The sequence below is a fragment of the Gymnoscopelus microlampas genome, assembly GCF_963454915.1.
Source record: "Gymnoscopelus microlampas genome assembly, chromosome: 3".
Classification (NCBI taxonomy): Eukaryota; Metazoa; Chordata; class Actinopteri; order Myctophiformes; family Myctophidae; genus Gymnoscopelus; species Gymnoscopelus microlampas.
In genome coordinates this window covers 11,679,315-11,703,429 of record NC_139940.1, presented here as the reverse complement: position 1 = coordinate 11,703,429, position 24,115 = coordinate 11,679,315, and the positions used below count along the sequence as shown (strand labels likewise).

The window sequence follows — 24,115 nt, the reverse complement described above, 5'->3', positions numbered from 1 at the left end:
TGCCAGGGACCCCAAGAGAAGATTTTTACGTCTCTAGCAGTGATTCAACCATTTTAATTTCAATGACCCCCAGTTTGACATGCATTAGGCGGCTACGGACCCCCATTTAATGTCAAGCTATCTCTAGGAGTAGAACCCCAATTTATATTGTAAAACCAATGTTAATTTAAATCAGAGACTGTACACTCTCTGAGTTAGACCCAATAAAAGGTCCATTTGGTCCATTTAGCTGGGGACCCCCTGGAACTCCCTCAAGGACCCCTGGGTCCTCCCCGGACCCCACTTTGAGAACCACTGCACTAACCCATCTCTGGGGTGTTCGTTTGTGGAATAGATGTGTCCCACTGGGCTGTTCAACACATCACCACATGCATTTTGTGTTCTCTGGACATGAATAGCTGACCTACTTGAGTTGAGCTGACCTACATGTTCAGATTAGCCTGCTACCCACTAGAGGGCAGTACTATTCCACCTAATACAAACAGCACAGCAAAACTTCAGTAACATGAATCATTACATTTATGCCATAGTACAGGCGTCTTCAACGTTTTCAGGCCAAGGACCCCCTAGCTGAGAGAGAAATGAAGCAGGGACCCCCTACTCTATATTGTATAAAATTGTGTTTCAGATTCAAGTTTTTTTTTTACTTAGTCTGCTCTTTTTTCCCTCTACACCTATAGCCTCTTTGCCAAAAATAGCCGATCTACAAGCTCTGCGAGGCGTTGAGAGCTTGTAGATCTGCAGATCTGCTATTTTCGGCTAATGTTCCCCTCAGAAAAGGAATTCTAGGGTTCAAGTGGTTAATGTAAAAAAACTAAATGCTATCACACAAAGATTTGGCGGACCCCCTATAGTAGCTCTGAGGACCCCCTTGGGGTCCCGGACCCCCTGTTGAAGACCCCTGCCATAGTAAGTAATTGACAGAACACAATTCTTACTTCTCGTTTTAATGTCTCTTTTTTTTATCTTATCCGTTTTTATTTTGTATAGTTTCGATGCCTCAGTTCTGTTGTATTTAAGTGCATTTCTTTTTACAAAGCACTTCGTGAGTCCTTTTTTTTAAATAAATATGCTACATAAGGTTTTATTATTTCCTTATGTAATGCATGAGGAAATGCAAGACCCCACACTGACAACATGTTCCAGTAGTAAGTATCAAAAGTTAATCTTTGCATGCATCAAAATGTTTTAACAGAGACAATGGTAAAGACAGCAAAGCAGGTTTCAATTACAGTTTATTACATGCAACTTATCGGTTTAATTTCAGGAAGCAGCAGTTTTGTTGTAGAGAATCACATTCAGTTCCAACAGCATATTCGTGGCCCATCATACCTACAATATAAGTAAAACACTATTAAAACATTTAAAGTGCTCTTGAAACGTTAAGTGATTTTTATTGTTTTTTGTTGGGGGGGGGGGGGGGGCAACATAAGTGTTAAATTGCTATACATTCCCCTAATAGTCATTGTTAAGAGTTGTTCAGTAACCGTTGTCTTTAGGTAGAAGGTGAGCTGACTCGGACATACCATGAAAACAGCTCGGGTTAGCATCTCCATCAACTCTTTAGTGGACAGAAATATCTTCAGGTCAGGATAACAATTTCATCCAATCAAGTGAGAAAACTCATACAGGATACACAAGTGAAATTGGAAGTGATTAAACAAAATAATTGTAGAATATTATAATTTATAATAATATTATTAAATTGAAGCTGATAAATGGGTTCTCTCTCCTGCTTGGATGATATTGGTGTCTCACCTGAAAATGTATTTTCTGTTTACTAAAGTGGTGGAGAGATGTGGAGAGACCCATGTTACTTAAACACTCTATAGCAATGATTGCTATCAGAGCATAGAACTGTAATTTTTTTATAAAAAAGGGTTTATTTGAACCAAAAAAATATCACAGCACCTTGACAAAAGCTTGTCGACTTAGAGAAGACATACAATGCTATGACACTTTGTTCATGATATTCCGTAACATTGTGTTGACTACATCAAAGTACATCATAACATTGATCATAACATAAATTCCGGGGAAAAGTAGAAAAAGCAGGTTTTGGAAAAACTGTGCAGGCTGAAAGCAGGGGTAAAGGTTTAGCAATGACTTTGTATTTAAACATAGTTGTAGTCGATTAATTAAATACATTGGTAGCCGAAAGAAAGGAAAGGCTTCCTTTCTCTCCCTTTCTGCTACCGTCTTTAAGAAGGACAGAGAGAATGTACAGAAGGAGAATGAAACAATTAAAGAGAGCTAGAAAGAAAATGAGGAAAAAAAGAAAGGACAGTCAGAAAGACACAAGGAGTTTATAGTCTACAATATGGCTTGAGAAGTACACACAAATTTCTGTACCTACCCAACAAATATGGATCCTGGAATCCTCTCTGTGCCCTCACTCACCAACGGGTCTGAGAATACAGCATCAGGACTTGATCTTTTTCCATACCTGTGCAATGAAAAGATATGTACTGTATAGTTTCTTCTTTGCATGGACATCAAGGTAACATAACATAAAACGTATTGTATATGTATAAACTTTCGTAATCCATGCAGGGGTTAACTGGGTCCTGATTTATAATTTCCTGAACCTGTATGTACATTAATGTTTTAATTGATGCCCCAATTTGGTACTCTCGCCTGGCTTTTACTTGACATGCATTAAAAGACAACCAAGGTTTATGTTTTAGCTTGTAATTAAATTAAAATAAAAGATGACTGTTCATTTTTTTCATTTACTGCTTTCTATAGTTTTAGCAATTTTCACAATCTTTTTTTACAGTGGGCGGGGGCATTCGGGCAGGTGGCTAAATAGGTCTTTTTTTACACAATAACCCGACAATTTCTTTATTATTATTTACAGTAGCTCTTCTAACCCAATAACTCACATCTGGCCATCAAAGACCACGGGACCTTTTTTATTGTGTACAAAAAGACATATTTAGCCACCTGCCCGAATGCCCACGCCCACTGTATAAAAGATGGTGAAAATTGCTAAAACTATAGAAAGGAGTAAATGAAAAAAATGTAACACTCATCTTTTATTTACCTTAATTACAAGCTAAAACATAAACCTTGGTTGTAAAAAAACAAAGTTGTCCTTTAACTACTGACACTTACTGATGTACATTTTAAGTACTCACCTCTGCCGTGTGATGAGGTTGATGTAGTGCCTGAGAGCAGAGTAATATTTGGCCAGTTCTTCTGGTGCTGCATCATCTCCAGGACTGGAAGGCTTGGATGGATATGTGTCAACTACGGAGAGCACCAGCAAGCAGAGAGCCACAATAGCCAGACACCTCCCAGCATTCCAATGCGCCCTGTGTACCACATACGATGCCAAACAAGAACAGAAAGCACAAGCAAAATTACATTCTTGATACGAGCTCCCTCTATTCTAGATTAACTGTAGAAACAATTTTTTTTAAACTTACATTATCATCTGAAGGCCGTTTAGCTGGATTGACACTCGCTATTCTATGAACCTTTGTCAGATGCCAGTACTGCCCCTGGTTTATATGGCGGTGTGGTGTGTGTGTGTGTGTGTGTGTGTGTGTGTGTGTGTGTGTGTGTGTGTGTGCACGCGCGCCACTGCATGCGTGCACTGTAACAGTTTAGTTTTGGGGGGGGCTTCACATCTTGTCATCAAGTCTTGTACCCTGTGGAATGGGGTTCTGTCCAGTTTTCTTGGATGTCAGTCAAGGAAAAATAAATTACTTTAATAGCCAATACAAGCAAGCTGTTATTTCATAAACTGAAAATGATTGTAGCACATGAAAAATGCATTTCGATCCTTCATCATGGCTCACAATCTTGCATCAAAAAAGTGATGAACCTTGACTTTTTGGAGGGGGAGTTGTGCATTTCTAAATATCAAGCAAAACAGAGAATCATCCTCTTGGTACTGTAACACATACAACTTCTCTGTCGTGATCATGTTTTGTACCCTAACATGCTTATGTACTGCAACATATGCACTTGACTGAAACATTAAGAGGCAAGACAAAAACAATATTGTTCGACCAGAACAATATTGTTTTTGTTCTTGCTCAGTTCCCAAGTAAAACAAATCCAGTATTTGTTTATTACAATTGGTTAACTTTTTAAGTATGAACATCTGAAATATAATTCAACAGGAGCCCCCTTACAGTGACTGCCACACTAAAAAGTAAATCCTCAGTGTTAACTTAACTAGTGGCAGAGTCAAACGCTATTGACTGACTGGCTTGACATTTTGTCTTAAGATTTACAATCTTAACAATTTTCGGTCAAATGACAGTGATAAAAAAGGCTAGCTGTGTCTGGAGCACAAAATGTTTTAACCTCCAATTCCACTTGATAGAAGGCACAAGAAGTTGATGTGGCTTTCAGTCAAGGAAACGTTAAGAAAATAGGTGATGGTACCAATTTTCTTCAGAAGAGGGGATTCAGAAAAATTTGACAGGAGATTGGTGCTGACAATTCCCTTGAATAAGACATTTAAGAGGCAGCCGTGGACAAGTAAGGATTTAAAAAAAAAGTAGTAGCAAAAAGGAAACAAACACCCAATGGGCACAAAATGACAAAGGACTACATTTCATTCAGCAAGAAATGTTTATGTGAAAAATAAACATAAATGAAAGGTCTGCAACAACTGTTCCTTTTTCAGGCCATGACCATTAAAATAAAATCACACAACACTGTCGTGACCTGAATTTTTAAAAGAAAATCCTACGAGGCAATACAAATGTCTGAAAACACTTTACCGTTAGCCTATATGTCTCTACTACAGGTCAACAGTAAAGTATTCATTGGCCAGAACCTCCATGGCAGTGAGTCGTTCACCAGACACCAGCAGCTTGGAGAGAAGATCTCTGAGTTTTGACTCCTGGCAAAGGAGAAGGACACAATATTGTCAGAACAAAAGATGCACTATAGGTAATATAAAAATATATATAATAGCACTATTAGATAGGCCTGTCACAATTATTACATAAACGTGTAATCGCTATTATTTGAGATAATCGCAATTATTTTTGCATAATCGTCATAATCGTTTCCATGTTGAAAAATGTTCACACATTTTCAAATATTAAAAAAAAGCGGAGATAGCTGATCTACAAGCTTACAACGCGTCACAAAGTGACAACGCGCGTTGTAAGCTTGTAGATCAGCTATTTCCGTTTTTTTTTACATGTATAAAATTATCAAATATGTCAATCCTTTCTTTGTATATTTCAGTGATTTGTCATAACTGCCCTGTGCAATTTTTGATTACAAAGCGGAAGCCTAGAATGCTTCAAATGTTCCAATGTTCAATGGCCAAACACACAATTAAATCGTTAATCGCAATAAATTGATGGACAATTAATCGTCACCTTAAATTTGTAATCGTGACAGCCCTACTATTAGAATGATAAAACTGATATTGCTGTGCAGCGCCCACCTAGAACACAATAATTCACTGAATACTAACCAGTGACAGTGGTTCCAGATTATCCAAAGCACCGTTAAACTCTGGAACATGCAGCTGCAATCAAGACAATCTGGGTTAGTTTTTCAATAAAAACAATGAAAAGTCAACGACTTATTTCTGGCCTTTTAAGCTGCTGTGTCATTTATATTTACTGTACTTGCAAACAAAAACCAAAGACGGTACAGAAATACAAGATAACGCATGGAAAAATGTTGGTCGTAGTTAAGGTCTATGTAAGCGGGCACTGCCTCTCAAGCGTGCTCCGTTTGTCCTAGTTCTCCAGAGAACTGTGCATTTGTAGCAAACTGAAGAATACGACTGGACAGACCACAAAAGTATTCTTTTATAAAACATGTTAACTACAGATAGTTTGGGTTGGGTTTCACTTCAAGGTGACAGAAAGATCTTAAAGGAGCACATAACCCATTTTCAACCTTATCGTAATATAATTGGTTGTCATTAATGCTAATCTTAAGATGGCACCATTTCCGTCTGCTCACTCTGTGTCTCAAGAGGTGAGCTATGGACAGTTCAGAAACCTGCCTACCAATGACATCATTGTTGATTCCAAGCTAATAGGCTGTCCGCCTTTCTCTTACTGAAAAGATGGCACACTGAAATAGAAGCCATTGTCCTTGCATCAAAATAGAAGCCATTGTTCTTGCATCAATAACAAGATCTGGTTTGAAATAACCAAATCTGCCTACCGATGATGTCACTGGTAGGCAGGATTCTGAACTGTCCAAAGCCCACCTCTTAGACACAGAGCAAGTAGACAGAAATGGTATCATGTTATAATGAATTAGTAAGGAACAAATGGGTTATTTGCTCTTGCTTTTCCCATTTCTCTCATTGACAAAGGGATATCATCTGCTTTTCCTGCCCAGGAAGCAAGGCATTATTCGTCATCTTGCTTTCTTTCTACTGTCTCCGTTAAAGTCTAGAGTCGTCATGAGTGCTGATGGTAATCGAACCTGACCGATGCCAGATTTTTGGGTCCGATGCATATTTTGGAGAGTCCTAGAACACTAAATGTGATCTGATTAAAGATTATATTTGAGAACATTGAACTTAGACGCAAAGAAATAAAAAATAAACACAAATAACTTTATTTAACCACTTAAGCCTGTTGCGACATGTGTGCTTGTAGATCAGCCATTTCGGAATTTTTTTCTAAGTATTTGAATGAAATAGGGATGCCAGGTTGAAAGTTGTTAAAATTCAGGACATATCTCCTGCATAATTAATAATTGCTCATACCGTCAAGAAATTCAAATAATGGCCCATATATCGGCTAAACCGATCTGGTTCTAGATGGTACTGAAGAAAATGTCTTACCCAGAGCATCAGACAGCCAAAAGCAAACATATCACAGGCTGGAGAAGGAGTAGCGATGCCTTGACGGAGCTCTGGGGCCACAAGATCGATTGAGCCTGCCACGCCCGTGTTCACCGCTCTCTGTTCCTATGGATGGCCTTAGTGCTTTAGTAGTACCCAATCACAGTAAACATTGCCCTCATGGGTATTACTACAATGCAAAAATCCATGCATACAAACTGAAAAGTTTTCCTTAAAGTCATATGTATTGTTTTAGTTTATTGCACATTTAAAAATTACATATGATAAAAAACAAAACAAAATGAAAAAAACTATATTTTATATGAAAAGGAAGAAAAATCAAAACCAAAACATGATGTGCCGGAGAGGCCAAAAAAACCGCGGTGGGCTTGTCGAGTGGCCTTCCTAAAAGCGATCTTTAAAGTTTGAAATATGTAGATATATCCTAGAATATATCTAAAACAATAACAATAATAACAAATATATAAATGTCAAAATATCCATAAGAAATAGGAATATGACTATACATATATTTTTTTTTATTGCACACCGTAGTTTCAGCCTTTGCAATCCAATAGATGAAATAGGTATTCCAATCGTGCTGACATTTAATATAAAACACGGGGGGGTGGTTAATGTATGTTATGCCGACTCTCATTGCAACCAGGGAGCTGGATATTGACATTTCCTTTATTTTCAGGGTGTTTGTATATGTCCTACTTTGAAGAAAATCTTTTAGTTGGTAAACATGAGGCGCTAACCATGTAAAAGACAATGTTACAGACAGTATTCGGTTGCACTTAAAGATTATGTCAACTCTTCATTGCAACCAGGGATATTGAGATTATTATAATTTTTTTCAGGGTTATGTTTTGTTGTGTCCTACTTTAAAAGAAAACTTTTCAGTTGGTACACATACAGTGCTAACCGTTCTAAAACCCATAATAATGTTACAGATGTATTCAGCTGCACTTCATACAGAACCGTTTCCATCATAGCCATAATCAATGCAAAGAACAGATAATGCTATAATAATTACACAGTATGTGGAAATAGATTAAGGGGGGCCGTGTCTATGTTCCCTCCCTCAGCCTTTTATGTCAGGTTTCGCGTTAGGCTTGGGGTTAGGGTTAGTGTGAGTTTTGTGGGAACACAAAGGGCTGAGGGAACATACTGTACTGTAGGTACGCTCCCAGATGAGGCTTCTTACCACTGTTTTGGTGAAGTCAAAGTCTCCTACCAGGCCATGGTTGCGGTTGACCACAAAGGTATTGCTGGGGTTGAGAGAGCCATGAGTCACTCCCATAGCGTGCAGTGCCTGGAGGCCACATGCCACGCCCTTCATCACCCTTACAACCTCCTTATGGAAGGAACAGAGGAGAGGTGGATTAATAGTCTGCTTAGGATGAGAGCAAAGATATGGTCCCGTTTCATCTATGAAGGTTTTGACTGAACTTCTATAATTGGCTTACTGGGGACCGCAAACGCTCTATACTTGGTCCACTCCTTTTTTCCCCCTCTACACCAGGGGTCTTCAACAGGGGGTTCGGGACCCCTAGGGGGTCCTCAGAGTTGCTACAGGGGGTCCGCCAAATCTTTGTGTGATAGGATTTTGTTTTTTTACATTAACCACTTGAACCCTAGAATTCCTTTTCTGAGGGGAACATTAGCCGAAAATAGCCGATCTACAAGCTCTCAACGCCTCGCGCTGCGAGGCGTTGAGAGCTTGTAGATCGGCTATTTTTGGCAAAGAGGCTATAGGTGTAGAGGGAAAAAAGAGCAGACTAAGTAAAAAAAAACTTTAATCTGAAAACACCATTTTATACAATATAGAGTAGGGGGTCCCTGCTTAATCTCTCTCAGCTAGGGGGTCCTTGGCCTGAAAACGTTGAAGACCCCTGCTCTACACCAAATCCTTTTACTGAAAATGGCCTTTCTACAAGTTGGTAGATCTATTTTTGTTCACCAATTGTCGCTGAATGTTCGCCTATCATGCCCAGAATAGGGACGCAAGGGTTCGTGTGGTTAAATGTTGGTATAAATCACCCCAGAGGTTGTAATAATAAATCCACATGGAGTCTGTTAACTTAGGTTGCCCCTCTGTTATACACTTTATGGTACGACCCACACAGGGTTATACGCATGCGCTGTGAGCGCTGCGCTTCCCTTGTGAAATATGAAGCGAACGTGTTGTTGTTTGTCCACTGCCTGTTCAATGGAATAAACTGAGCTATAAGGAATAAAAGCTGTTAAGTTCGAAGTCAACATGTCAAAGTTGAAAGAAAAACTCACTGTGTCGATCAGAGGGTTGACGGCCTGGACAACCTTGAGGCTCCCATTGGGGAAGTACGGTACCATTAAGAAAGCCACAGGGTCAGACTGCAATAAAGGCATTAACGAAAGGTCTGATGTTGTCAATAACAGCAGAAAGATATAACAGTCATTCACACACATGAGAAGCTGCTTGTTCAATATCTTAGGATGTGGACAAAGATGGACTTGACACCATACCTTGCTGAAGAAAAGGGCCAAGAGAGGCAGGATTCCAGAGTCTTCCTTGCTCTCAGTTGCTGCACGATGAAACAGTGTCGTTCTCTCCAGAACCCTCACCTCCGCTTCCTCGTTTAAAGTGTAACTCTACGGCCACAGATGGAAAACAATTATAACATGGTCTATGGGAACTGCACATCGGAACATATTGTATTTGCATTGTAAAATCAAAATAACACTTTTGGTAAACATGCGTGAATCATGTTACTAATTGCTGGCAACTGTGTTTACTTTTATATTTTTATCTCCGTGTGTACCTGTCTGCACAACCAATTTCGCTTAGGGGACAATAAATATACCGAATTGAACTACATGTTATAAAAGCATTAACACACAGGCTGTGAGAAATCGATGATATGCTTTATACACTAAAATGGCTACTGGCATTCAACAACACCAGGCCTTTCAGGTACAAAATGAAAAGGAGAAATGGGATTTTTCACTAAAAAAGGGGAGGACATGCTTTACTGTAAGTTACTGTATATAATGTCATTATAAGGTCTATGCTTATTGTTTATGCTTATTGTGTTCAGCTACCAGGACACCACCAGTGATTATTAATTAAGCCCTATATACACATTGTACAATGAATGGCGAAAATAGGCAGATCTACAAGCTCACAACACATTGCTGTGTTTGTAGATCTGCTCTTGTTGCCCTCTTTCAAAATATTGAACATTTGGGGATTTTTTTGATTAGGGACATTTTCATATAGGGTGACATTTGCCTTCTGTGTCCCAAGTAGGGATGCTCGATTATGACTAAATGATAAATTATGTGCTAAATATTGTCATCATAATAATTAATCGCAATTATTGATTAAGATTATTTTGTTGTAAAACGTTTATGTTGTAATATTTTTTGTGCCTATTTTGTAATAGTTTTTGTGCCTTTTTTAGCTCATTGTGCTTCTGTGTGTCATAGCTTTGGTCAAATATTGTCCCCGTATCAGACTTGATTGTTCCTGTGAGCCTGATGGATGGAGAGTTGGGTTGCAATATGTTTATACAATGTTCATTGTTTATTAATCCTTGTGTAATGAGGAGACAAGGGCAAGTTGCAACAGCTGTCAAAATAAGACCAAGGTTCACGATTATATAATTGTGAAACATAAAATCACGATTTTTGATATTATTTGATTAATTGTGCAGCCCATGTCCAAAGCTTAAATTAGCACCTGATTAACACATCTAGAATGAATACCCCCAATTCTCCGGGTCCTGCGAACCTCTGCTTTAAATGACATCTGAATGATCGCCAACAGGCAACTTCACTAGCTAAAGACAGCAAGGAGACAGACCGACACCTTAAGTATGACCCTCTGGCCCTGGAACTCCGTGCACACCAGAGGTCTGTGGTCACTCAGTTCTTTGACAGGCTCAGCATCAAACAAGTCCCTGTCCAGACTCCTTATTAGAAGGCCGCCACAGCTCTAATGGGAGACACAACAGGAAAAACACAATTACCCATCTCTGACTCACAGAGTAATGTGAGTCAAGTGAAATAATGGTGATAACAGGTGTTAAAGGTAGTTTTCTTCCCCAAATCATCACTTTAGTGTATTGTGCAAACAGGAGAGGACCTAGTATAGTGGGGGACACCGGTCAAACACGTATTTAGTGGGGCTTAAGTGGTTAAAGGACCTTCAGCCATTTTCAACCTAGCTTCATATAAATGGTCCTCACTAATGCCCATTATAATATGGCATAATTTAAGTCTGTGGACAGTTCAGAAACCTGAACTGACAATCATTGTCGCAGTACATTTTCTCAAGACCAAGTGAAAGCAAGACCAAGTCTTTTTTTAAATAATTTTAGAGCATTTATACTTTATTAGAGAGACCACTAAACTCTGACAAGCACACTTGAGTAATGGGGTTACAGGTCGTGAGACTTTCATGTTATACCGGGGATTCGAACCCAGGTCTCTCGTGCAACTGCTGAAATGTTTTACAGGAATTGTTTCTCAATAAAAAGAGCAGAGAGACCAAATACAACCACTGCAGTTGTGTTAGTTATTGCAACATATTCTACCATTCAGATCAGTCAAAATTTAAATCGAAACTAAAAAGTTACTTAGTGTAGATGTAAGGTCTTGTATGTCTTTAGACTCTTTACCTTATTGAATTATCAATTGAATCTTTTTCCAGGGATAGCACTTTTCCTGCACTTCTGACTGACTGTATTGTTGCATATTATGGTGTTTGATTGTGTACTTTTGTTATATTTGACCACAATGAAGAAAATGTCAACACGTACAGAGAAAATATCTTAATATATAATATGACACTTATAATAGAATGTAATATCTTCAACTCTGCATTCCTTTTGTTATTCATGTTACATGAATCACTTAAAGCCTATATACAACATGGTCCCCCGGGGCTCTATAAATTGCTCCTTTTTTCCCTCTACACTGTAAAAAATTTACAAGGTCACAACAGATCTCACAACGCGTCATGATGCACTGTGAGGTTCTAGAGTGGCTATGTTCGCCCCAGAACAGGGCCTCTGGGGTTCATGTGCTTAATCTCACCATGAAGATGTTGAGGTCTACCTCAGGGTACAACAGAGGAAGCTCTGGGAATTCTCCCTCCACCAGAACCCTCAGCTTATTCTGCAAAAACAACAGGAGAAGTGTTAGCCGACAGATGTCACTACAAGCAACGACTCATACAGTTTACTGTATTCACTGGAACGAAATGTGAGCTGTACATATTCTTCCTTTTCCTTGTGGATCTCCTGGAAAAGGAGATTCCTGGTTTCGGCGATCTCCTCGCTCTTCTTTGATAGCTCTGTGAGGTCCAGCTCTTCAGCCTGAGGGAAAGAAAGAAAAAGATAGTTCATTCCTTTTTGATTTTTCCTTTTGTCCACCCTTTTAAAGTGTTTTAATTCAAGCTGTATTTAGAATTATAAGTGGGAAGTTCCCCCCAAATCTGTCTCTAATTTGTAATGCTGTTCCTTTGACCCATCAGGTCTATGGGAACAAGACAAAATGCATGTTCCAATCACACACACACACACACACACACACACACACACACACACACACACACACACACACACACACACACACACACACACACACACACACACACACACACACACACACACACACACACACACACACACACACACACACACACACACACACACACACACGATGAGAAGAGCGTTTGAAGATACATTATATACATTTCTTATTAAGTCACTTCACAAGGGAAAAGAAAGTTCTTTGTCAAATCTCACCTCTTCTAGACTGTTTCTCTCTACTTGTCTCCATCTCAGCTGGGACTTGAGGCAGCGGATGTTCTTTTTGATCAGCAGAAGAGTGGCTGGGCTGGGGCTGACATCCTGGCTCTCAATCATCTCTTTAAACTGACAACATGATGGTGAATTAGGGGACAGACTTACAATAACAACTATCTTCAGAAGTTGTGGCCTTATGCCACACATTTACTGTGGAAAAATCTCTCTGTTGAAAACTGCATTTCTTAAAGATTGAAAGATATTTCCTGCTTTATGAGACGGTGCGGTGCAGAAAGGAAAAGGAAATGGAAAGGACATGTGTATCTTGATCTGAAATCAAACCCAGTCTGTTTACATTTCTTTATGCATGAATGATCCAATTACTGATTCTAGCTTAATATAGAACACAGGCATGGTGTCTTTCACTCACTTTAATGTGTAAAATATATTTATCTATAATATAATTAAGGAACTTTGCTCACCTTGATGTGGAAAAGATATTTATCCATAATATCAATGAGGACCTTCTTCTCTTTCTGTATGTCCTGCATGACCTTGTGGAACACGCTGGTAATTACCCGACTGTCCTGTTCAATCTGGCCCTGAGGACATGTGCGTGAAAACAGCACATGAAACATACAGTAGCACTGGAAAAAGACAGACAAAGAAGCAGCCAAGAAAAGAAACCTACCACTTTCGAAAGACAAATGTCAAGTTCTCGGCACACGTTCAACTCTGCGAGGTTCAGGACATAGTCTGCTCCGTCAATAACGTCCTTCGTCGCCACCAGGGTTTCATTTGACAGGCAGAAGAACTTGAGACAAAGAAATACATGAAATACCTTCAATTCTTACATGTTTCCCCTTAATTATAAAATCAGTAGAACACACACATGAAATGCTAGTGCAGGTGCCAGTCAGAGAAAAATATCCATAAGCAAACAAATTAACCCTTTAAGACCTGAAGCCGATTTCTACAAAATGTCTTCTAAATCCCAACAGTTTTCTGAGAAACCTATGTTTCTATATCAGTGGTGCTCAAACTTTTCCATGTCAAGGACCCCCAAAATGATATGTATTTGACCGCGGACCCTCATCTCAAAATATGTTGTTCCAGGGACCCCAAGAAGCAAAGATTTGAGTTAAAAATGTTCGCTTTAAAAGAATATAAATATATTAATTTGTACACATTTTCTCGATTTTTCAAAAATAGCAGATCTACAAGCTCGTAGCGCGGCACTCGGTGCCGCGTTATGAGCTTGTATATCTGCTATTTTTTAATAGCCAAAGTGTAAAATAATGCTTTTTAGCTCAAATGAAAAAGTGACACAGATGCTTCTTCAGGTCTTAACGGATTCAATGACCGCAACACTGTCTTTATGATGTCATTGTAAAGTTTTGTTGAACGTAGAATGTCATTAACATTAATTCATGAACAATCACGCCATGTTACAATAATCAGTACATTCACGCCCCTCACTCTGTGTTTTGTCACGGTTTACCTTGCCAACATTTGAGGCCCAGGTAGACAAGGCATTGAGAGCATTGTTGGAATCATCTCTTATACTGGTCATGTGTTGCTCCTTCTCTTTCACCCACTGGCGATACTCTTCATAGATGTGCTCCCCAACATCCTCCTCCGACGTCGGGCCAAAGACAGCAGTCAGAGAGGCACTAACCTCCTGCAGTGTGACATAAAGAATTAGAACTGTATTTTTCAGGTATCTCCCCCCACCTAGTGTGGAAGGCACACCTGCACTTTCCCCCCACAAGTGCCCACTTTCTAGCACAAACGGGCGCTTGGACTGACATGCACAAGGACACTTTCTTGCACCTTTGGGCGCTTGGATTGAGAGCAAATACACACACCCAAGAAACCATGCAGCACCACATCATTTACACATACATTTGAAAGGACTGCAAAGGAAATAAGCTGCTGGCTTTCTTGCGTTTTATCCTTTTGATAATTGTGTGACAATGAAAACGCAATAAATCTGCTGAGGGCAATTTCTTTTTGCAAATTCATCTGGTTTCCAGGCTAGTTGCAATCAGGCCTATACATTGTGCAAACCAACTAAGTCAAGCCACCGGGGAGCCCCAGGATCTTTGATGTGATACGATTTATTTCTCCTCTTCTGTCCCATACCTCAAGTGTCTCCATGCGCTCTCTGACAGGCAGGGGTTTTGCCTCCTCCAAGAAGCGATCCGCCGCAGCCATCACCACAGATCGTATCTTATTCCTCTGGTCTACCAGGTCCTTCACGTCCTCCTGCTGCAAAATACAGGTGCGCATGTCATCATTAATAGGTGATCAAGTTAATGATTTTATTTGATTGTGGCAAAACAAATTATAACTTCAACCAGGGATGTACACAAAGTGTAATGGAAGACCAATGTGGTCCTGAACAATGACATGAATTCATAAATAAATGCTGAAGATATGCACATTTTAAGAAACTACCAGACATGGCATGGGTAAGCTTCAAAAAGATATTAACCAAACAAAAAAAGAAGATTCTGGGGCAGCGGTTCTTTAAATCGAGAGAAATTCCCCTCTAGTACAGAGGGAATGTGTCTTGAGCAGGACTCACCTTTTGACATGCCCTCAGCTTCTCTTGGACACACATGTAGTCTTTCCATGCCACTTCCAGTTCCTCTGTGGCAACCGGGGCAGACATGCTGTTCTGGATGACTGTGTTGAATGCCTCAATCAGCAGCATGTCATCTTCACCAGCAAACAGGCTCTTTCTGTCACAACCAGATGCCATTAATGGACATTCATATAGTTTAGAAGTGATGGAAGATTTATTTAAGCATAATATCTGTCGTTACATTAGTCCCTCTTTTTCTCAACTAGCAGGGATGGCACAAAGGGGCAGCGCAAGCATTGCTATCCTCCGACCGAAGCACTCGTTATTTTCACACCAGGCACCCACGTTGTTTTAAATTATCTTGCGCCGATGGTCTTAAAATGAGGTGTGGTCTGGCAAAATCACAATACAATACAAGACTGTTACTTTTGAAACTCAGATGAATGGTTATTATTTCTGTTGGGTTGGTGGATTGGATTTGGCAGATAAGCTCTCGTCTTCACTAGAGTGCAGTGAATGAAAGACATTGAGGGAAATATAGAGAGTACCTTATTTCCTTCAAAGCGTGGACTTTCTCCACAAGCCGACCCAGCTGCTCTGCCATCCCAGCATGTGAAAGCTTGTCCATTTCCTTCTCTTTCTTCACAATCTCTTCCTTCATAACCTTAATAGTGAGAAGTGAGCATGTTGAAAACACAGTCACAAACAGCAATGCAACAAAGTATACATTTGCTTTTGGTTAACCACTTAAACCGTTGTAATGGACTGTATCCCTTGTGAATACATTACGTGTATGTTGCATTCCAAACTGGACACTTTTTATAAGATCTGGGATCCATATTTGTCTCATATTGGACCTACGCTGTCCGCCACTGTGCTTGGGGGATTCCCATACCGGCCCTAGTCTGACCTATGATCATGTTTTTGCTCATCTTTTTATCTTTGTTTAAATGTTGTTTCTGAGCTGTATCTTTTTTGTCTTTTTAATTTCTGTTTGTCTGTGTTTGTATTTTGTATGTCTTTAAAAAACCAATAAAAATATTTTACAAAAAAAAAAAAACACTTAAACCGCATTTTATACTTGTCGTATGATGGTGCCGTGTGGTGAAAATAGCCGATCTACAAGCCTATGACAACATTCCTAATATAGGCATGCCAGGTTTTGGTTCAAGTGGAATTGAACCTACTGTCCAAGTTCAGGGCCCCTCGGCTCTGGAACAACCTGTCTGAGGAGCTCAGGCTTGCTTTGAATGATTTTGAACTTCATTTTATCAAAATGCCTTTCCATAATTAAAATGTTTTAATGCAATTGTTTGATTCCCTTAATGTTATTTCATAGTTTATATTTTGTACAAATTAAGTCTTGTTTATCATACCAATTCTGTGACTCATATTTTTTTTTCTGTTTCATCAAAAACACTTTTTGCAAATGTTTATTATGTAGAAAAACCCACCTAGTAGGTCTAGTATGCACATGTATTTTGAGCTTTCCTCATTGCTAAGGTTTATCATCCTTACTTTTATGGAGATTGATGATGATTGATTGATTGATGCTACCGTGAATCTGAACCTTTATGGGCAATTCCTCACCTGCATTGTAAGATCTGCATCTTGCAGTCGCTTCTGCAGCTGTTGAGATTCACTCGTCACGTCATCCACCAAAGACTCTAAGCGCTGTGCTTCCTTGGAAAGATTTGTACTGCTCTCTTTCAATTCCTGTAGAAAAAAGCCACACAATCTCAACATAAGAGTCACACTCGGCAAACTAGGAACTATATAGATCCAGTTCAAGTTAAGGCCTTGCATGTGTAACCTGGATCTCTGCGCTGAAGTCTTTCAACTCTTTCTCCTTTTGCAGACAGTTCTGTTTCTGGACTTGTAGTTCTGCTTTTAGCTTCTGATTCTCCTCCAAAATGACTGTGTCCATACTGCTCTCTTTCAATTCCTGTAGAAAAAAAGCCACACAATCTCAACATAAGAGTCACACTCGGCAAACTAGGAACTATACAGAACCAGTTCAAGTTAAGGCCTTGCATGTGCAACCTGGATCTCTGCGCAAGAGTCTTTCAACTCTTTCTCCTTTTGCAGACAGTTCTGTTTCTGGACTTGTAGTTCTGCTTTTAGCTTCTGATTCTCCTCCAAATTGTCCATACTGCTCTCTTTCAATTCCTGTAGAAAAAAGCCACACAATCTCAACATAAGAGTCTCACTCTGCAAACTAGGAACTATATAGATCCAGTTCAAGTTAAGGCCTTGCATGTGTAACCTGGATCTCTGCGCAGGAGTCTTTCAACTCTTTCTCCTTTTGCAGACAGTTCTGTTTCTGGACTTGTAGTTCTGCTTTTAGCTTCTGATTCTCCTCCAAAATGACTGTGTCCATACTGCTCTCTTTCAATTCCTGTAGAAAAAAAGCCACACAATCTCAACATAAGAGTCACACTCTGCAAACTAGGAACTATACAGAACCAGTTCAAGTTAAGGCCTTGCATGTGCAACCTGGATCTCTGCGCAAGAGTCTTTCAACTCTTTCTCCTTTTGCAGACAGTTCTGTTTCTGGACTTGTAGTTCTGCTTTTAGCTTCTGATTCTCCTCCAAATTGTCCATACTGCTCTCTTTCAATTCCTGTAGAAAAAAGCCACACAATCTCAACATAAGAGTCTCACTCTGCAAACTAGGAACTATATAGATCCAGTTCAAGTTAAGGCCTTGCATGTGTAACCTGGATCTCTGCGCAGGAGTCTTTCAACTCTTTCTCCTTTTGCAGAAAGTTCTGTTTCTGGACTTGTAGTTCTGCTTTTAGCTTCTGGTTCTCCTCCAAAATGACTGTGTCCATTTTCCTTTCAGCTGTGTTGGTCACGTCCATTTTCTTTTCCACTGCGTTTGCGTTGGTCACATCCGTCGTCTTTTCCACTGCGTTGGTAAGTTCCATTTTCTTTTCAGCAGCGATGAGAGGATTGGAGACATTTGTGGCTGTCTCTCTAGATTGTCACAAGAGAAGAAAGACAAAAGATATTGTCTCTAGAAATACCAACAACCCGTGATTAAAATAAATGTGACATGACCTCTCAACTGCAGTGTCCTTGTCGTCCTTCCATACATTAGAGACTATTCAAAATACTGAAAACTGATTAGGAATATTCCCGAATCCCGATGGCCTTTGCTGCATGTCACTTCCCATCTCTCTACCCATTTCCTGTCAACCTACTATCCCATCAATAAAGGCATAAAAGGCCCCAGAAAAAAAACGTTAAAAAAATAATAACAGGGTCGAACCATGAAGAATAAATTACCATATACACAATGTCAAGTGTCAACACATGGGAGCTGCCCAAAACAAACATGGCACAATGTCAGTAGCTTACTTTGCAGACGACGGCTTCTGGGCAGTTAAAACTGGTCGAAGTTTGGGCATGCACACCGGAAAGGTGGAAATGCCGTCTGTCCCCTGACCCCTTTCCATCATTTGCTGGAGCCAGGCAAAAGCAGGGTCCTTCAGGGGCGGGTTCTCCCGCTGGCTCCAGAGCACATTGGCCTGGGCAAGCTTCATGTTTATCAGCTCTTCACCTATGTCCATGTTCCCCTGAAAAGCCTGGACCAGGATGGTACCATCAAAGCTCACAGACCTCTTCTGAACACGAACTGTTTTAGAAAACATCAGATTCTGGAGGAAGCCCTGTGAAAAACCAGCAGGAGATAGTGGTGATTGACCTGTGGGTATATATATTGTATAAATGATAGCATTATACAGTATCTATACAGTATAATGCTTTTGAAAAGAAAAGAAATACACATTTTGTAAAATACTCGGTCCAGGAAAATAGAAGACACATGCTTGCTTTTTGATGTGCACACTGTATAATTTTATTGAGGCATCTAAAGAGCACAGAGTACGTTTCTGACTGTGCCAAAGTATGTGCCGTTATCGCGAGACTGTCCGAAAACAACCTGTGATAAGTCTTCTTTTATATTCCTGAACCGATAACATGACAAAGGTCGCAATCATTCAGAAATAGTGTTTGTTCATAAGCTGGATAGCTGGTCCAGCTGGCTCTCATTCACTGCCATGCATTTCATCGAACCTCCGGATTCCAGTTTGCCACCCATGTATGTGCATCAATGCCCGGTGTCTAGCGATTCTCTTCCTTCTTAATTGAGTTCCGTTGGGTGGACCGAGGAAGAGTGACACAGAGTGCCAGGATTAATTGAATGGCAGGTGTATCTAATTGTGCTCCTCTATAGTAGCATGCTGTAGCTGGGCTCAAGCGTACACACAGACACACCATAGTGAATACCAGCAGAAACGGAGAGCTGGCTCAATGGTGCAAAGTTATATAGGATGGTGATTTAAATGCTTACAGTAGCAAGCAGCCGTTGGTTTCGTTCTGTTTCTTGGAAATTTTAGACGGCACAGGAAGCCCTCTCACACTAAAGTGCAGGGGCACGACGGTTGGGAAACGCTGGTCTAAAGTATGTGAGCAACCCACCATGTGTACTGTCTCATATGTGTATAAAACTTCAAGTCAAGTCATTTGACTTGACTTTATTCTTTAAGCTGTGCTTATGATTCCGACACAACAGTTTCATCTCAAATACTGTGCTTACCGGTTTAATGTTAGGTGAATCAGGGTCGCTGTGTAAACCCCAGAATTTGTACTTTTTGGCCAGACTTGGAGATTGCAGATCCTCTGGAAGTTCCACAATAGCCGATCGACAAACCATCTCTCTATTCCCATAGTCAATATAGGAAACCATGAACTGCATACATAAAGACAAATATTGTATTAAAAGGTTTTGCATATTGATTTTCAATAAGGCATAATGCAAAGGAAGTATATGTTGATCAAAAATGAGCTCTTAACTGAACACATTTTAAACTACCACTGGGGAAAGAAGAATTCTTGACAGTTTTAGATGGACTTGCCATTACCATGCATTCCAATGTGATAAACCCAATCTATAAAGTTGACGTTTTCAAATTGTAATATCTAAATGCTAATCTGAAGACTTTTATAAGCAGCATTATGTTATGGTGGTATTTAGTTTATTTCCACATGCAACAGCCCAACATGCATCTCCCTCACCTTATCGTCCAGCTGTTGCAGCACCTTACAGCGGTACCAGTTGTTGTCTTTTGAGAAAAGAGCTCCATAAATCTACAACAGAGTTCATTCAGAGACATTTAAACTGTAACATGGGCAAGTGTGTGTGTGTGTGTGTGTGTGTGTGTGTGTGTGTGTGTGTGTGTGTGTGTGTGTGTGTGTGTGTGTGTGTGTGTGTGTGTGTGTGTGTGTGTGTGTGTTGGGGGGCAGACAAAGGCCCATGTTTTTCATGCTTAATACACAGTGGTGGAAAGTACATTTACTCAAGTACTGTACTTGAATACAAGAAGACTCACTCCAAAACCAACTCACCCCAACTCAAAAAGGAAAACTCACCCCGGAGCTAGGAACACTCACCCCGGGGGGTGGGTAAACTCACCCCAGGACCTGAGAAAACTCACTCCGGAACACTCACCGCGGGGGTAGGAAAACTCACCCCGGGGGTAGGAAAACTCACCCCAGAAAAACTCAATGGTGTACAGTGAGTTTTTGTTTTGTGGGTGGGTTTAACTTTTCCCCTCTACCCCAATTCTGTATGTTTAAAAAAGGCACATCTACCGGCTTGTGAGCTTTCCTTTTTCACAGAATGCTTTCAAAATGAGACATGTTTAATCCATACTGGATTAAACCCTAACCCTAAACCCTAACCCTAACCTTAACCTGGGTGTAGGGTGATTTTGCGGGTGAACTTAGTGGAGGAGGACTATTAGGTGTAAGGAATCAGTGGAGACTTTCAAATCCTAAAGCCTATACCTAAACTCTCATCCTAAACTTAACCCTAGGAGGGTGATTATGCGGGTGAACTTAGTGGAACTAGATAAATTGATATTTAGAGCAGTGTTTCTTAAACTTTTGGGCTTTTCTGCTGAAATCAATATAATCTTGCATCCAGTCTACATGGACTATGATGACAATATTTTAAACACAAAAATATAATTGAAAAGTTAAAAAACATTCTGTGAAAATGGAAAGCTCACAAGCCGGTAGATCTACCTTTTTTTAAACCATTTTTCACCATCACATTATGAAAGCATTCTGTGAAAATGGAAAGCTCACAAAGTTAAAAACCATTGGGGTGAGTTTTCCACAAAGTTAAAAACCATTGGGGTGAGTTTTCCGGAGTGAGTTTTCTCAGGTCCTGGGGTGAGTTTTCCTACCCCCGAAAATCTTGGGGGTGAGTTTTCCTACCCTGTGGGGTGAGTTTTCCGGAGTGAGTTTTCCTAGCAATGGGGTGAGTTGGTTTTGGAGTGAGTCTTCTTGATACCCTGTACTTAAGTACAATTTTTAGGTATTTTTACTTTACTGGACTATTTCCAGTTTTCAATACTTTTACTCCACAAAATCTCAGGGGCAAATATTGTACTTTAACTCGACTACAATTATTTGAAACCTTTAGTTACTAGTTACTTTTTAATTATTTTTTACAAAAACGTAGTACTTCAGCCCTATTTGAACTTTGGCTATTTGAAAATAGCCGATCTACAAGCTCAGGACGCCTCGTAGATCTGCTATTTTCAAAAGATTTTAATACATTATGATACCTTGTGAAACGGGACATTCTGCATAATGACTACTTTTACTTTTGGCACTTTAAAGTATATTTTGATGTCAATACTTTTGTACTAGTTTTGTAAAGTTTTATGATTTTGAGTACCGCAACTTTAATGTAACAGTGTCTCTACATTGCAGTATTGATACTTTCACTTAAATAAAACAATTTAGTACTTTTTCCACCACTGTAAATACATTTAATGCACATTTCTTAATATCCCATAACAATGCTCCCCTTTTAACGAACTGAGAAAAAGAAAGTCCATTATGACCTGAATCAAGTCATTCATCAAGCATTATGGCCTTCTTGAGCCTTTAAATACATTACATTTTCTCACAATCACATTTTGAATGCCCCAAGTGTCAACAACAAAGAGCCCCTGAGCCTGAGGCACATGCATTGAAATGTAGTAGCGACCATCCATCCACCCCCCAGTAATCCCCCTACCTTAATCGCACTGGGGGTGCCATGCAGCCTCTGAGATTTTAGGCATACTTCTCCCAAGGTGTTGTTCATTTGCTCAACTGCTTCATGCGACGTGATGCTCTGAAACATATCATTGTCGTTTAAATAATAAACGTATGCACACAATATGTTTAGTGTGTTTGTTGTTGTTGGGTCTCTGAATGAACTTGCACAATGCAGGAGCAGGCCAGCAGGTGATTATAGCCATGATACAAGACATTTTCTCCCTTTTTGGCCCGTACATCTACATAAACGTTCAGATTTCAAATGTTAAGTGCTTACCCCATGGCCACGGATGTTACAAATATGCACGAACCCTCAGAAGTACCCGTAAATTCCGTATTGTTCAATAAAAAGCATTTTAATCCGATCGGTGGCCATTTTCTCCGTATGCTTTCAAGTACGCGACCCTATCGGTTGGGAGGTGTATTACCCCCTGATACATTATAATTCTATGAGAAAATGGCCACCAATCGCATTAAAATGCTTTTTATTTAACAATTGGAGATATACGGGTACTTCAGGGGGGGCGTACATAATTGCAACATCCGTGACCATGGGGGTAAGCACTTTATATTTGAAATCTGAACGTTTGTGAAGATGTACGGACCTAAGGGAGAAAGGACAAACACTATTCTGAAAATCATCCAAGACGATCAGTCTCGTGATCAAAGGCTACAGGTGATTACAGACATTGATTGATAATGATATGAATGAGACGGTAACAACATTACACCTACATGTGCCCAGAATGTGATCGAGTCCTCAACGTGGGTCACTTTGACCAGCTCCACTACAAAGTAAAAAGTGAAGACAGGTTAATATTAAATCATTGGTTTTCTAAATCTAAAGGTCCTTCATTACGCTGCAACGTAGCTGCACAACTACTTGGGATTTACTCACTCTGGTCATTGTCCATCGTCGACTCACAAACTGACACTAACTAATAATTTGTAATTATTTTAGGAGGTTGTTGTAGGCTATTTGCTTACCGTACGAACAACGGTAACAACACTTTAAGAAACGGAGTGCAAATCGATGTAAACCATCCAACAAGTGCATTTATCTACCAAACATGTGAAGTAGATGTGAAGCACATGGACGTGCACGGTGCAACGGCGGGTCACGATTGAACAGCAGGGGGTCACTCACACCCCGGATCTGTGACGTAGTGCTATGGAATACAGGATAGGTGGGCACTTAGGGACACCTGGGCACCATATTTGTCTCCGCCAGGCCGAAAGGCATGGCCGAGACTATACGACCCTTGCAAAATGAGATGGGTTGTATGTTTAAGGCCAAGAAGTAGCCTCACTAGTTTGTTTTGGGATGTCTGGAGCCTTATTTTTAAGGCCTTAGTGGTGTTGTGATACCATGAGAAGCACGCATAGTCGAAATGACCTTGGATGAGGGCCCTTGTTAGAATCCTCAAGGTTACTGACTAGAGAGGAAATTCTATACAAAAACATGTTCTTTGGTTGACCTTTTTTATGACTCTTTCTTCCCTTTTATCACCGGAGAGGTTTGCCTCAAAGATGGAACCCAGGTAGGTAATTTCCAACTATAAGCTCGCAATGCGATGCAACGCATTGTGAGCTTGTAGATCTGCTATTTTCAAAAGCTTTGTATACATTGTATACATCAGAAAACCTTCTACTTTTGGTATGCATTTTGATACCAATACTTTTGTACTTTTACTCAATTAAATTCTGAATTCACGACTTTGACTTGTAACAGAGTATTTCTACATTGCAGTATTGATACTTTTACTTAAGTAAAAAATGTGAGTACTCTTTCCACCAATGTGTCTACATGAATGTC

The 24,115-nt window shown here is 39.9% G+C and overlaps 1 protein-coding gene across 1 annotated transcript; it reads right to left on the bottom strand.

The window, feature by feature from the left end:
* Positions 1–2,192: 2,192 nt before the first annotated feature.
* On the bottom strand, positions 2,193–23,213 carry stk31 (serine/threonine kinase 31; the record flags this gene model as incomplete). The annotated part of the gene is made up of 28 exons (XM_084048150.1): positions 2,193–2,199; positions 3,141–3,317; positions 4,799–4,864; positions 6,774–6,916; positions 8,001–8,150; positions 9,083–9,169; positions 9,302–9,427; positions 10,647–10,772; positions 11,876–11,956; positions 12,055–12,156; positions 12,589–12,717; positions 13,071–13,190; positions 13,280–13,402; positions 14,090–14,269; positions 14,734–14,859; positions 15,179–15,335; positions 15,727–15,842; positions 16,769–16,894; positions 16,992–17,123; positions 17,222–17,347; positions 17,445–17,576; positions 17,675–17,800; positions 17,898–18,156; positions 18,541–18,851; positions 19,781–19,933; positions 20,263–20,331; positions 23,035–23,087; positions 23,198–23,213. The coding sequence occupies 28 exons, from the start codon at positions 23,211–23,213 to the stop codon at positions 2,193–2,195; spliced, it is 3,519 nt and encodes a 1,172-aa protein (XP_083904276.1).
* Between the last annotated feature and the right edge of the window lie 902 nt (positions 23,214–24,115).